Source organism: Aythya ferina (assembly GCF_964211825.1).
Source record: "Aythya ferina genome assembly, chromosome: 4".
Classification (NCBI taxonomy): Eukaryota; Metazoa; Chordata; class Aves; order Anseriformes; family Anatidae; genus Aythya; species Aythya ferina.
In genome coordinates, this window is record NC_140300.1 from 77,194,200 (window position 1) to 77,208,048 (window position 13,849).

General features: G+C 39.0%; 1 protein-coding gene across 9 annotated transcripts in view; it reads left to right on the plus strand.

The window, feature by feature from the left end:
- WDFY3 (WD repeat and FYVE domain containing 3) overlaps positions 1-13,849 on the plus strand; it is a 190,970-nt gene that overhangs the window by 163,395 nt on the left and 13,726 nt on the right. For all 9 annotated transcript variants that reach the window (XM_084518372.1, XM_084518373.1, XM_084518366.1 and 6 more), the window contains 13 exons: positions 3,251-3,419; positions 3,620-3,783; positions 4,582-4,730; positions 4,995-5,115; positions 5,464-5,549; positions 5,943-6,023; positions 6,576-6,630; positions 6,948-7,067; positions 7,482-7,599; positions 8,813-8,919; positions 9,758-9,911; positions 12,403-12,494; positions 12,829-13,041. In XM_084518372.1, coding sequence (XP_084374498.1) covers positions 3,251-3,419; positions 3,620-3,783; positions 4,582-4,730; positions 4,995-5,115; positions 5,464-5,549; positions 5,943-6,023; positions 6,576-6,630; positions 6,948-7,067; positions 7,482-7,599; positions 8,813-8,919; positions 9,758-9,911; positions 12,403-12,494; positions 12,829-13,041 — 1,629 coding nt within the window. The remainder of the gene's footprint in view (positions 1-3,250; positions 3,420-3,619; positions 3,784-4,581; positions 4,731-4,994; positions 5,116-5,463; positions 5,550-5,942; positions 6,024-6,575; positions 6,631-6,947; positions 7,068-7,481; positions 7,600-8,812; positions 8,920-9,757; positions 9,912-12,402; positions 12,495-12,828; positions 13,042-13,849) is intronic.

A 13,849-nucleotide genomic window follows, 5' to 3' on the forward strand; every position in this document is an offset into this window, starting at 1 on the left:
CCTGAAATAAGGAATCTCCATGTTGCTGCTCTTAATTGCTTAGTCATCCCAAACATCTACTTGTAATAAAGCTGTTTTGTTTTTATGGGTCACTTAGTTTCCTGCTACATCATCAAACAGGTGGACAGCAACAAAAAAAGGAACATCACATGTTATGTATTTGCAGTTACAACCGCAGAAGGGGAACAAGGAGAAATCTTAATTGAAACGGCAACTAATATTCTGCAGTTGCACATAATTTAAAGCATTTATCTGAATTTATGATATTCCGTTATTATCTCAATCTTATTTGAAGAATCATGGGGTATATTGCTACAAAGTAACAAATTATTTTTGTGATGGAGAGCTGAGCATGTTCACAAACTGAGCTTTCTAGAGTTAAGGTGTTGGCGTTAAATAGTACTCAGAGAAGAAGATTTTTGACTGAAGTATAAAAACAATGAGTTTTCTTCTGTCCAGGTGCATCAGTTTGTTTTAATTTTGGAAAAGTTCTTGGCTGTGTAATAGCTCTTATCCCCATCTGCCTCTCCAGTGATGTTGCTGACTTTGTCCTCATTTAGTGGTTACTTTGATTTCTAATATTAACTCCATAATCAAAAGAGGAATGTAAGAATTAACCTGCTAAAAGAAAGCCAACAACACACCATCACCATAGTGAAACATACCATAATCCATTGTGATAACCCAAGGATATAAATGATGCTTGATGAATTACTTCACTTAAAATAATCCTCTTGTGCCAGTTGCCTGCCTGCAGGCCTTTAAAATCTGTATTTTTTTATTAAAAAAAAAAAAAAAAAAAAGAATTAAGAATTTTTGAGCCTTCAAATCAGGTCTCTGGCTGCTTCTAGTTCATATCAACCTCCACTTATTTTCATCTTGTCTTGAGGAAAATTTTTACTCAAACTACACCTAGCAATGAATTTGGCTGTCCAATGAATGAACTGTAGGGAGTGATGAAAGGTGGTAAAATGGCAATTTGATCTATCAATCTTAGAGCAAAAGTATCCCAGCAGTCTTTTGTGACAGTTGATAACATACTGACCACACTTAATACGTCTCCGTGTTGTAGGCTTAGCAGCAGGCATTTCTGCAAACCCATCATTACTTCAGTGGTTCAAAAGCTCCCTTGCAAATTAGATGATTTACTGGATCTAGTGAAGAGTCTCTGTTTTTGTATGTTTTGCTGTATGTCTGCACACGCACTGTCCTGGTTTCACTTAGGACAGAGTTAATATTCCTCCTAGTATCTGGTAGGGTGCTATGTTTTGGATTAGGATGAGAAGAGTGCTGATAACACGCTGATGTTTTAATTGTTGCAGAGCAGTGATTACACCAAGCCAAGCACGTTTCAGCTTCTCATTCTGTCCTGCCAGTGGTGGCTGGGGGTGCAGCAAAAGCTGGGAGGGGACGGACCCAGGACAGCTGACCCAAACTGGCCAAAGGGATATTCCATGCCATCTGGGGTCATGCTAAACAATATATAGGGGTGGCTCGCCGGGATGGGGGGTGGAGCTGCTCAGGGATGGGCTGGGCTTTGGTCAAGGGAAGCTCATGGAGCTTCCAGGGAAGCTCAAGGAGCAGATTATCTTGAGTGTCATCATGCGGCACCCAGGTGATCATGCCCAGTCAACATGGGTTTATGAAAGGCAGGTCATGCCTGACGAACCTGATCTCCTTCTATGACAAAGTGACGCGCTGGGTGGACGAGGGAAAGGCTGTGGATGTGGTCTACCTTGACTTCAGTAAGGCTTTTGACACTGTCTCCCATAGCATTCTCCTCGAGAAACTGGCTGCTCTTGGCTTGGACTGGCGCACACTTCGTTGGGTTAGAAACTGGCTGGATAGCCGGGCCCAAAGAGTTGTGGTAAATGGAGCCAAGCCCAGCTGGAGGCCGGTCACTAGTGGCGTTCCCCAGGGCTCAGTACTGGGGCCGGTCCTCTTTAATATCTTTATTGATGATCTGGGTGAGGGGATCGAGTGCACCCTCAGTAAGATTGCAGATGACACCAAGTTAGGTGCGTGTGTCGATCTGCTCGAGGGTAGGAAGGCTCTGCAGGAGGATCTGGATAGGCTGGACCGATGGGCTGAGGTCAGCTGTATGAAGTTCAACAAGGCCAAGTGCCGGGTCCTGCACCTGGGGCACAACAACCCCAAGCAGAGCTACAGGCTGGGAGATGAGTGGTTGGAGAGCTGCCTGGCAGAGAAGGACCTGGGAATATTGGTTGATAGTCAGCAGAATATATGAGCCAGCAGTGTGCTCAGGTGGCCAAGAAGGCCAACAGCATCCTGGCTTGTATCAGAAGCAGTGTGGCCAGCAGCTCTAGGGAAGTGTTCGTCCCCCTGTACTTGGCTCTGGTGAGGCCGCACCTTGGGTACTGTGTTCAGTTTTGGGCCCCTCACTACAAGAAGAACATGGAGGTGCTTGAGCGAGTCCAGAGAAGGGCAACGAAGCTGGTGAGGGGTCTGGAGAACAAGTCTTATGAGGAGCAGCTGAGGGAGCTGGGGTTGTTCAGCCTGGGGAAGAGGAGGCTCAGGGGTGACCTTATCGCTCTCTATAAGTACCTTAAAGGAGGCTGTAGCGAGGTGGGGGTTGGTCTGTTTTCCCACATGCCCGGTGATAGGAACAAGGGGGAATGGGCTAAAGTTGCACTGGGGAGTTTTAGGTTGGATATTAGGAAGAACTTCTTTACCGAGAGGGTTGTTAGGCATTGGGATGGGCTGCCCAGGGAAGTGATGGAGTCACCATTCCTGGAGGTCTTTAAAAGATGTTTAGATTTAGAGCTTGGTGATATGGTTCAGACGAGGACTTGTTAGTGTTAGGTCATTGGTTGGACTAGGTGGTCTTGGAGGTTTCTTCCAACCTAGACAATTCTGTGATTCTGCGATTGGTCAGTGGGTGGTGAGCAATTGCATTGTGCATCACTTGTTTCGTACGCATTATTACTAGTAGTACTATTATCATCATTATTGTTGTTATTATTGTTGTTGTTATTATTTTCGTGTCTTAATAAACTGTCTTTATCTCAACTCACAGGCTTCACTTTCCCATTTCTCTCCCCATCCCAGAGAGGGAGGGGGGAGGGTGAGCGAACGGCCGTGTGGTGTTTATCTGCCGGCTGGTTAAACCACAACATGCACAAAGCATTTCATGGGCATGCCCTGTGCTGCACACAGTGTTCCTGAAGCTTGTTTACTGAAGCAAGCAAGGAGTTGACTGACTAAGCGATTGTGTTCAATTATTTCTAAGAAACCTGCTCGCTACCGGAGGGCTATAAGTTATGACAGTAAGGAGTACTACATGCGCCTAGCTTCTGGAAACCCTGCAGTCTTCCAGGACACCATAGAAGAAAATACAGTGGGTGAAGCCACTCAGCAGGAGCCAGAACACGGAGAAGACACGATTGCAAGAGTCAGAGGTTAGATCATTTCTTTTGTCCCAAACTATTCTCTTTAAATATATCTGCCTTTATATCTTCTCTTGCATTCATGTTGGAATAAACAGAAGGATCTTGTGGGACTCTATTTTCTGTCTTAGCATTGGATCAGCAGTTTTAGACTTCAAAAGGTTTTGCACAGCAATTTTTTTTTTTTATTCATTTTTGTTCTTCTTTTCCAGGCCTAGTGAAGCCTCCCCTGAAACGATCTCGCTCTGCTCCTGATGGAGGAGATGATGAGAACCAGGAGCAATCACAAGATCAAGTTGTTGAGGGGAGTTCAATTGATGAAGAGGAGAAGACTGACAATACAACTTTGCTTCGACTTCTTGAAGAAGGAGAGAAGGTACTGTGTACTGCAAACAGACTAAGCACTTACTGTATTGGAATTTCTGCCCTGCATGTAGCAAGCACAAATCAACATCCTAAATAGCTTCCCTGATCCAAAGCTGCACCTGCTTAATATTCTATCAGCTTCTTCTTGCAGCATCCTTGAAACCAAATGTGTACTTGAGTTCAAAGAGGTCCTGAGCCCAAAACCCCTGTACTGGAAACGTTCTTGCTTTGCTTCTGCCTACTGTGGAGAATTCAACCTGTTGTAGAACTAAAGTTGCAAGCTATCCTGTGATTATTACAAGGATTATTACACCGTCAACCTAATGAGACCCCATAAAGGAAATATATGTTGAACATGTAAATACTGCACACAATAGACTTTAAGTAATTCTTGTAATCATTAAAACCAAAAAATTTTGACAGTGAATGTTTTATCCCCATGAACTGTGTTCAAAGGCTATTCTGGTTACTTAGTATTTCATACTGTCTGTCTGAAGTATACCACTAAATAGATTTGGGATCGAGGTTGAAAGGGCTCCAGGTTGCAAAATACGCCCAAGAAGCAAAGTGAGAGTGGAAAAGTCAGTAAACATAAAAATCTATTCTATATGATGGAGGCTTTATTTAAACTACCTTTAAAATCAATGATCACAAAGGTGACATACAACCTCAATTAACAGGAAAAATAGCAGAATTTTTGTTGTATCCACAAGTAATAAAGCACTGTTTAGGTCTTGTTCTGACAAAGCAATGGTCTGAGTCTGAGCTTGCTGACCTGCTTCTGCTCACTGCGTGTTTTTCATTTTAGATTCAGCATATGTACCGCTGTGCTCGAGTTCAGGGCCTTGACACTAGCGAAGGGCTTCTTCTCTTTGGGAAAGAGCACTTCTATGTGATTGATGGATTTACCATGACTGCCACCAGAGAAATACGGGATATTGAGACACTGCCTCCAAAGTGAGTGGTTTAATAAAGAGTTTCATGAGTCTTTAGAAGGTGAACAACAGGTGTTTAATGAATTTATTTTGAGTCAACTACAAAAACAGATTGTGGAAGATCTCAGGAGCAGTTTCTTCTGTTGCTCACAAAATGCAAAATGTGGTGTGTGGTGTATCATGAAATAAGTTTCTTTCAATAACTTGACTCTCACAAAGATGAAAAAAATAACTTTTATAATTCATGTTCTTTTTAATCACTTTCCTGTATATACCCCATCTACAGGATGCACGAGCCTATCATACCTAGGGGAGCAAGGCAAGGTCCAAGTCAACTCAAAAGAACGTGCAGCATTTTTGCCTATGAAGATATCAAGGAAGTACATAAAAGGAGATACCTTTTGCAGGTAACTTGGACACAGTATTCAAATTGAGATGCCAACTGTGGAATTTTAACAAGGTAAAATAGGTATCAGATGAGTATTTGGCAAGTGAAAACTGTTTGTTGTGTTGAAATTTAAGAGATTAAGCTTAGCATCTGATCTGAACCATGTTTGGCTTGCTGTAGTTTATTGTGTGAATTAGTGAATTGTAGCATTCTGAAAAGAGAACGGTTGGCCGCACTAAGCAGCGTGTGTTGCAATAAGTTTGAATCATGTGTCACTTCATATGACTAAACTGGCCTACGTCTGACCTTCAGGAGATGACAAGCAAAGGTGTTAGTGGTGACATATGTTTGTCTTGTTTGTTTTCAGCCAATTGCAATTGAAGTTTTCTCAGGGGATGGACGGAACTATCTTCTGGCTTTCCAGAAGGGGGTTAGAAATAAAGTTTATCAAAGGTATTGTAAAATAACTAAAGTTACAATATTTAATCTGAATTATTTGCCATTATCTGTTTTGAGCAATATTTGAACCTCCAGTGATCTGACAATGAGAAGTAGGTTGCAAGTGGTGTGAGACACTGCATAATCCTGTAGCGAAATCCTGTACCTTGCAGAGAAAAGCCACTAGGAAGCACTAATGACTTCACGCCAAACTTGCTGTACGTAATTAGTATGAGATATACGACTCAGTGAATGTGAGTTTAGAGCGAAAAGGTCTATTCCAATGTTTCTGAAGATGTTATGTAGCTGCTCAAAATTAGATCACTAATTGTACCAAATGTGTTCTAAGTATGAGACAAACCTGGAACAGACACGCTAACCTTAAACTCCATTTAACTCTTGATGCAGGTTTTTGGCTGTGGTGCCATCTCTAACTGACAGTTCGGAGTCAGTGTCTGGACAGAGGCCAAATACCAGTGTAGAACAAGGGTAAGCAATACTATTCCTCACCAGCTTTTTAGCTTAATGGTTTCCAATAGATGATGTTTATGTTAGGGTCCAGTTACCCTGGGGAGTATTGCAACCTCTATTTAAAACTGGGCATTACCAAATAAATAAGAAAACAATGATTTTATGTTCAGCTACTTTAAATGTTTTAATATCGTTGGCAGCATTGGTATACCTTCCTACAAATAAATACATGTTACCAGGATTAATGTTGTTGGTGTACAGGTACATTCTGAAAGGAACTGGAGTACCAAAACCATTTGGCTTGTCCAAGTTTTTAAACATATTTTCCTCAACAGCAGCCCATCAGTTTTAGTTGTATATGCACTGAAATGCATGGATAATGTGCATTATTATGTCAGTCTGTGTTCAGAAACAAAATAAGTACTACTAATGCAAAAAGGAACTAAGTCTGATTTGTTTAAATGTAAAAATTTACAGGTTTTAATCTTTACACTTTGAATTGTCTTGTAAAGATTTAACACAGGTCTTATTGGTAAGTTAGAAAATGTACTTAATTCTTCTTCCTGTTAGGTCTGGATTGCTTAGCACTTTAGTGGGAGAAAAATCTGTTACTCAAAGATGGGAGGTAAGTATAAATTCTTTTCATATTAAATTGCACATTTTGTAGCGATACATAATTAATGCATGTAAGTTGCATGCTCTTGCTAGAACAAGTGGAATATACTGCTTTAGAAAATGTATCTCTGTATTTTAATGGGTTATATTTCATGATATCATCATCAAATAGTAAATGGTTCTACCGTAGAAATGTAAGCTTAGAGTAGGCATTGTAACATTGAATTAAGTTTCATATATTTGGAGAGAGCTGAACATCTTGAAAGTCTGGCAGCTTAGTTGATTATTGCCAAGTGAACTGTTCAACACTGTTATGTATTCCTTCAGAGAGGAGAAATCAGTAACTTTCAGTACCTGATGCACTTAAACACTCTGGCGGGCAGATCATATAATGATCTTATGCAGTACCCTGTCTTCCCCTGGATCCTCGCAGACTATGATTCAGAGGTAAATAAAATATCTTGTCAACTTAGTAGTAAACTTTTATGCATTTGATGCTTGTAAATACTACAGCTGGCTTGCACTGCCTTGGTAAAATAGTCTTATCCTTATTTGCAGTCTTTAGATTTTATCTGTTTTACAATGTCCAGCCCACGCTATCAGTGAGTAGGATATTAGAGGTGCTTAGCTGTCCCATGAAGGCGGGTCTTTGCCCATCCTCATTTTACAGTTGCTATTGGGCTGTGCACAAGTGCATGGCATGTTCTAAGGCAATTGCTCCTCCTTCATGTAACAATGTACAAGACTGCAGCGATTTGTGTAAGTCTGCAGTAGTTTTCTGCACTACATCCTGAAGGATGTTATGCCTATGGAGAAAGCATTCATTTTTAAATAGAATTGATGTTCATTTTATTTTAAAAGGAATTGGACCTTACAAATCCCAGGACATTCAGAAACCTGGCCAAGCCCATGGGAGCTCAAACAGAAGACCGGTTAGCCCAGTACAAGAAACGATACAAAGACTGGGAAGATCCCAATGGTAAGTAACAACATATCCTGCAGGAAAAAGTGAGGGGCACATGCCTGCCATGTGATGGGGAGGGAGTCATGGATTTTCATTATAAAGTCAAGAGTTCTGGATTTGGATATACAGAGCTCTACCATGTGGGTGGGTTGGTTTTTTTTTTTTTTTTTTTGTGACTTGGAAACAAGTATTAAATTGACGCAAAGGGGTGGTGATGATGATATGTATGTTGTTGTTCCATTGTTGTTTTTTAAAAATCTGAACGGCATGTTTTTATACACAAAATTGAAGAGAAAACAGTTGTATATTGAGAACTGTTAAACCTTGACTAATTGTTAGATATGGGCACGTACATACTAAGCATGCGGTCAGTTGTCTCCTTGACTAATGTTTGAATGCTGCTGTAAGACAATAAATTGTACAGAGGAATATGAATACTTTTGCGTTATCAGGGCAGTAGTTTTTTCATTTCTTGGTTTACTGCATATTTTTGTGTTAAGGAAGCATCTTTTTCTTTGCTACCCACCCCCCAAAAGAAATACATGTACTGTTATGTTCTTAAGTTTGTAATGCTTCCAAATGATAAGCAATTGAGTTGTGTATTCTCCATTTAGAGTTTCCTTATCTATTGAATCTATTGAAAATAAAACTTGTGAGTTGTCAAAACAGCTATAATACACGATAGTTATTTTTCTGTGCTTTTATATGCAGCACAAGCTTGTTTAACTACTGTAATGCTGTTCTGGGTCAAACAGCAGGTGGCTAAGACGGTCATTTTCAGAAATGAATCGTGTTCTATGTGTATTTATGAAGATTTTTTTTCCCAGGAAATTATGACAGTGAAAGCTCTACAAATTCTGTAGCCAACAATTCTGAGATGTATTTCTGACTGAGCCTTTAATTCCAGAGCAACCAAAAAAAAAAAAAAATCACTGTTGGAACATTTGAAATATTTAAAATAAAAAATGAGTAACCATGCAGTCTTGCTGGACAGCTCATTGAATTAAAGCTACTGCACTGCAGCTAGAACTTAAGTGGTGGCCATGACAAAACACAATGTTTTCAATTTCCCAAGAATGAAAATTACAAATGCCAATTTTAAATGTGTCTGAAGTGACAGAGTAAATACAATGCATCACTAGTTAGTACTGTCACCAGTAACTGTTGTCACCTACTGTTACTTAACTTCTTTATTTCTTCTATGTTGATGATTTTTAATTTTTGGCAGGTGAAACTCCAGCTTACCATTATGGGACCCACTATTCATCTGCCATGATAGTGGCTTCTTACCTTGTCCGGATGGAGCCTTTTACACAGATTTTTTTACGGCTACAGGTAAGAAGTACAAGACCTTATTTCCTGTTGCTTTCCTGCTGTACTTTTGAGACCTACGTGAAAAATGTGATCAGTCTGCTGATCTCATGAAATACGTTAGAAAAAATATCTTGAGTGATCGCAGGTGGGATAGGTCCAAAAACCTTTAGGATGTTTGATGTTTATTTGTAATAGATTTAATGGAATTCACATTTCGTCATGTTGTTCAAACATTTAGAAATATGTATGGAACAAAATAGCTCCAGACAAAAAACAAAGGTTTTATTATAAAGACAAATACACTTCTCATTGTGCTTTATTTGTTTGCCATTGCAAGAATCTTGTACCAGTTCTTCAGTTTACTATGGAGGTGTTGAAAGATGCTAAATTTAAAACCTATACTTCTATCCCAAGATGCAATTCAGTACTGAGTGTTAAAGTAAACCAAAATTTGCAGAGCCTGGCATCTTTTGGCAGTTTGACAGGTAACTGGGCTCAAAACATTGTTTCCAGTATTTTCCTGGACAGAAGCCACCAGGCAAAATATGTACATATATGTGTGTGTGTGTGTGTATATATAATTTTTTTCCTTTGGCACAGCGTTTCACCAGAAGAGACTAAACTTTGAAGTAGTAAACTTTGAAACTCCTTCAAATCTGGTAGATCTGTCTTCATACTTTGTGCACTATTATTGTGTTCCACAGCATAAAATAATGCAGCATTTAAAATTCTTTGTGTTACAGGAAGAAACATGCTATGTTTTATGATGTATTTATTAGGCAGAGTATGTTCCGGTTTGCCTTCTTGCAGCACAGCAAATTTGTCCAAGCTACTCCGATGATCTTGCTTTGTCCCACAGGGTGGTCACTTTGACCTGGCTGACCGAATGTTTCACAGTGTCCGGGAGGCCTGGTATTCAGCGTCAAAGCACAACATGGCAGACGTGAAGGAGCTCATCCCGGAATTTTTCTACCTCCCTGAGTTCCTGCTCAATTCCAACAATTTTGATCTAGGTAGGCCAAAACACTCCATGACAAAAGTCCCTCTCATTTTTCCTATGAGAAGATTATGTTAAAATCTTGATAATTTATTTTAAGATATACTTTACTTTCACATATGTAAAATAGACCAAACATGGTCTATTATTCACAGATTTCATCCATTAAAGAAAATAAGACTCAATAGCAGTTTGAAATAAGTACTTGGAGTGTGGGTGACAGATAATAACAAGAATCTAAGAAACTAATTCTAAACCTCTGCTTTAACTAAGTGAAGCTTACAAAGCTGCAAAACAGATCAACGGTGTACAATGGTGTGAGCAATCACCAGTAAAGAATACATCTCTGCTAAGTGAATCTCTCAAGTCTTGCAGTGCATTATGATGGTAATGGAAATAATATAACTCTAGGTTTAAAAGCCTTAAGAAAAGGTTCAAAAATTAAGAAGTGCTAAACACAACTATCATATCAAGAAGACATTTCTCAGTTTCACTAAAGATTTTTATTACCCCAAAAAATATTTATAACCTTTTTTTCAGGGTTTTGAAAGTTAGAGCATTGAGAAATGTACGCTGCCGTACTCTTAATTTTCTTTATGCCATTTTTAGTCTTTGGGAAATCTGTTTGATACTGTTCACTTCCTCTTAAAGATTTCCAAAGCTTTTATTGTAATGTGGCACTTGACTTCTGTGACAGTAATTATTTAACGAGTCAAGTTTCACAGACGTTGTCCATAGGAGATAAATGAGTTTATGTCACTCTTCTCAGCAGCTTTACGCTTCTCTCAGCTCTTTGCTGGGAATCTAATACCAACAAAAAAGATGAATTGGGTGGTGTGTTTCAATAGCCTCAAAATGTTGTTAGGGATTGGAAGTGCAAATGTACAAAACCAAAAGCAAAAAAAAAAAAAAAAAGTAGGGAAAGACAAAACACATCTCCTGAGTATTCTTCAGGCAGAAGGGTGTGGCCATTACCATTAAATATTGAGGTCTTGTTCATTTAGTTCTGTATCTCCTAATTTTAGGTGGATATGTCTGATTACTACAAGTTCTATCAACATTTAGAACAACAGTAGGACAGGCTTTGTTCTGACCTACTGTAAAGCTAAAAACCTGCATGAGACTTCAGTTTGTGTTACTTCATAATTATCCCAGTCCCCTTCCAATCCCTTTCTCCCAAACAAGGAGATAGGAAAACATTCAAAGCCTGATTAGATTACGCAAGGAATGTCTGTTGGGCAAATGTACTACTTGTGCACCTGTGTAAATTTGGAAGCTTGCCCTGAGCAAGTACAAAACGTGGGATTGTCTCTCAGTGACAAATGACAACACATGAATATGAGTGGGAAGTTGTAAGGACTAAGGTTTCAGTAAATGAAACATGCCACCACTTAATATTCTGGGTGGGAAGGGATCTCTCTAGGATCGTGATGAATGTATGTGTCCAGGACATGCCAAGAGGAATGACCACCGTCCTTGGGTGTAAAGTTTGTGGCAGCTTGACAGGGTCAGTGCATGAGTAATGTACTGTCATAGTGTAGCCATTCCCATGGGTAAAACAACAATGTCATTGTTTAATGCAGATTGTTTCTATTGCAAAGAAGATAAACTTGGAGCCAAAGAGCTGCTCCACCAAGTCTTCCCAGTACAGTTTGCTGTTAAGCTGTCTCATTACAGGATTTATTTGCCTTTAAAATAAACCCAGTTGACTTGTTTGCTGCTGTATACACACAGATGCCAAGTACAGAATATTTTTCCTCACTAAAATTCAGTCTGTAGCATTTATTCATGTCTACCTCATGAAACAATTTCTAACATGCAAGTCAAAAAAAATGACCAGCATTGAGTTGTGGTGCAGTGATTGCTGTAGCCTCCAGATGGACGTCTTCTTGAGCATCAACTTCCAGTAGGTGGACTGGCTGCTTTTGTGCAAGCTGAATTGGCAGTATGGGACTCAGATTGTGTAGTGGCCACAAAAGACCACAGGACTGGCTGTTTTCATGATCTTTTGCATGCTACAGTAGGTCTTTCCTATGGTAGGGAGAGGAAATAAGAAATGTACCTAACTAGAAATACTAAGACAAGAAGTTGTGTTCAAAGAGCACTTCATTGGGAAATGTAAAGGTTTTGAGTTCAGACTTCTATGTTGTGAAACTAAGAAAACTGAGTAATCTAATCAACTCCCCAAGCTAGAAAAATTGTTTGCTTTGAAGAGCATACTCTGAACTAGTATTGTTAACATCAAAAGCCATTGCAAGGAATATTTGAGTTCTTCATTTTCTACTCTTGCTGACTATCACACCTGAATAACCAAGTCAGAATTTTTCAGGTTTTACTGCCTGATGTTTAAAAATTAGACAGTATTTAAAATAAAAGTCTGAAAGGCCTTTCTTTATAAAGGAAAGGTGTTAAATTTTGTTGTTGTTAATTAACTGTTGCTATTGCTATGTGGTTTCACTGGTTGTCTCCAAATCTTTGTTTGTTTGTGTTTGTTTTTTTTTTTACAGGTTGCAAACAAAATGGCACTAAACTTGGAGATGTAATACTTCCCCCGTGGGCAAAAGGAGACCCTCGTGAATTTATCAGAGTTCATCGGGAGGTAATTTGAGTTTTAATAATGGAAGTAGAAAATGTCATTTGTGACATTACACTGTGAATGAAGCCTGGCTTGATTCATGCCGTCACAGCTACCAGCCAGTCCATGTGTTCTGGGTTGATGGCTGTTTGTTACAAATGGCTGCAGAGCTGGTGTTTACTCCACTTCATTTTTGGCTAGAGAGTAAGCTGAGACAACAGGTGCTTCAGCTTTAACAAAAAAAAAAAAAAAAAAAGAGAATATATCAATGTATTCTGCTTCTTTCTTTGTGGCAGGTGTAGTATACTTCACCAATGACTGACATGGCTACTTTTAATGTATGCACTTTGAATTTCAGGCTCTGGAATGCGACTTTGTGAGTGCACATCTGCATGAGTGGATTGACTTGATCTTTGGCTATAAACAGCAAGGTCCTGCGGCAGTTGAAGCTGTAAATGTCTTTCATCATCTCTTCTATGAGGGGCAAGTGGACATATACAACATCAATGATCCATTAAAAGAGACAGCTACTATAGGATTCATTAATAACTTCGGACAGATACCAAAGCAGGTACACCATTTGCAGAATTTCTATTTGCAAGATGATGCTTGAGTTGAAATACATTTAAGAGAAAAGGAGGAGCAAAACTTCCTGGAAGTGTATGTCCATAAATGTTCTTCCAGGGACGTTGAATCATTTGCATCTCCAAAACAGATACAATTAAGATAAATTTTGAGCTTTGCTCATGAGATGGAAATGTCTTTTTTCCATTTTGCACTCTCAAAATAAAGGTGAAATGAATTATGGTTCGATTTAAAAAAAAAAAAAAAAGGACATGGGAAAAATGAGTACGTTGCTGCTGTGAAGCATACCGCTTAATGTCGAGGGGAAAAATGAAAACAACATTTTAAGGTAAAGTCTGGTATTTAGGTATATCGACGTATCCTGTAATAAAATAATTTCTATATGTACATTTTTTAAAGCAGCTCTAGGAGATACTGGGTTTGACCACGTCTTTTATTGAGAGAATTTGTTGAAAAAGCACTCAGTATTTCCTTTACAAGGATTGACACTTAAAGGTCCTGTAATACTCATGCATAGATTTATCTTTTATGTGCAGTTTTAAAGTTTTTGAGTACTCTTTAAGTGAGATTACACTAAATTAATATACTTAATGAAGTGGTACTTTGAATTCTTCTTTTTTTGGGGAGGATTTTTTTTCCCTTGAATTAGATGTTGCTGTAGGATTTTTTGTTTATTTGTCTTTTATCGAATGATAAAAGTTAAATTTTTTTCATGTCATGAGTTAATTTTTCCAATCCTTGATCTGGTGGAAACTACAGATAAATTCAACAATTCACTGGGAACACAAATGCAG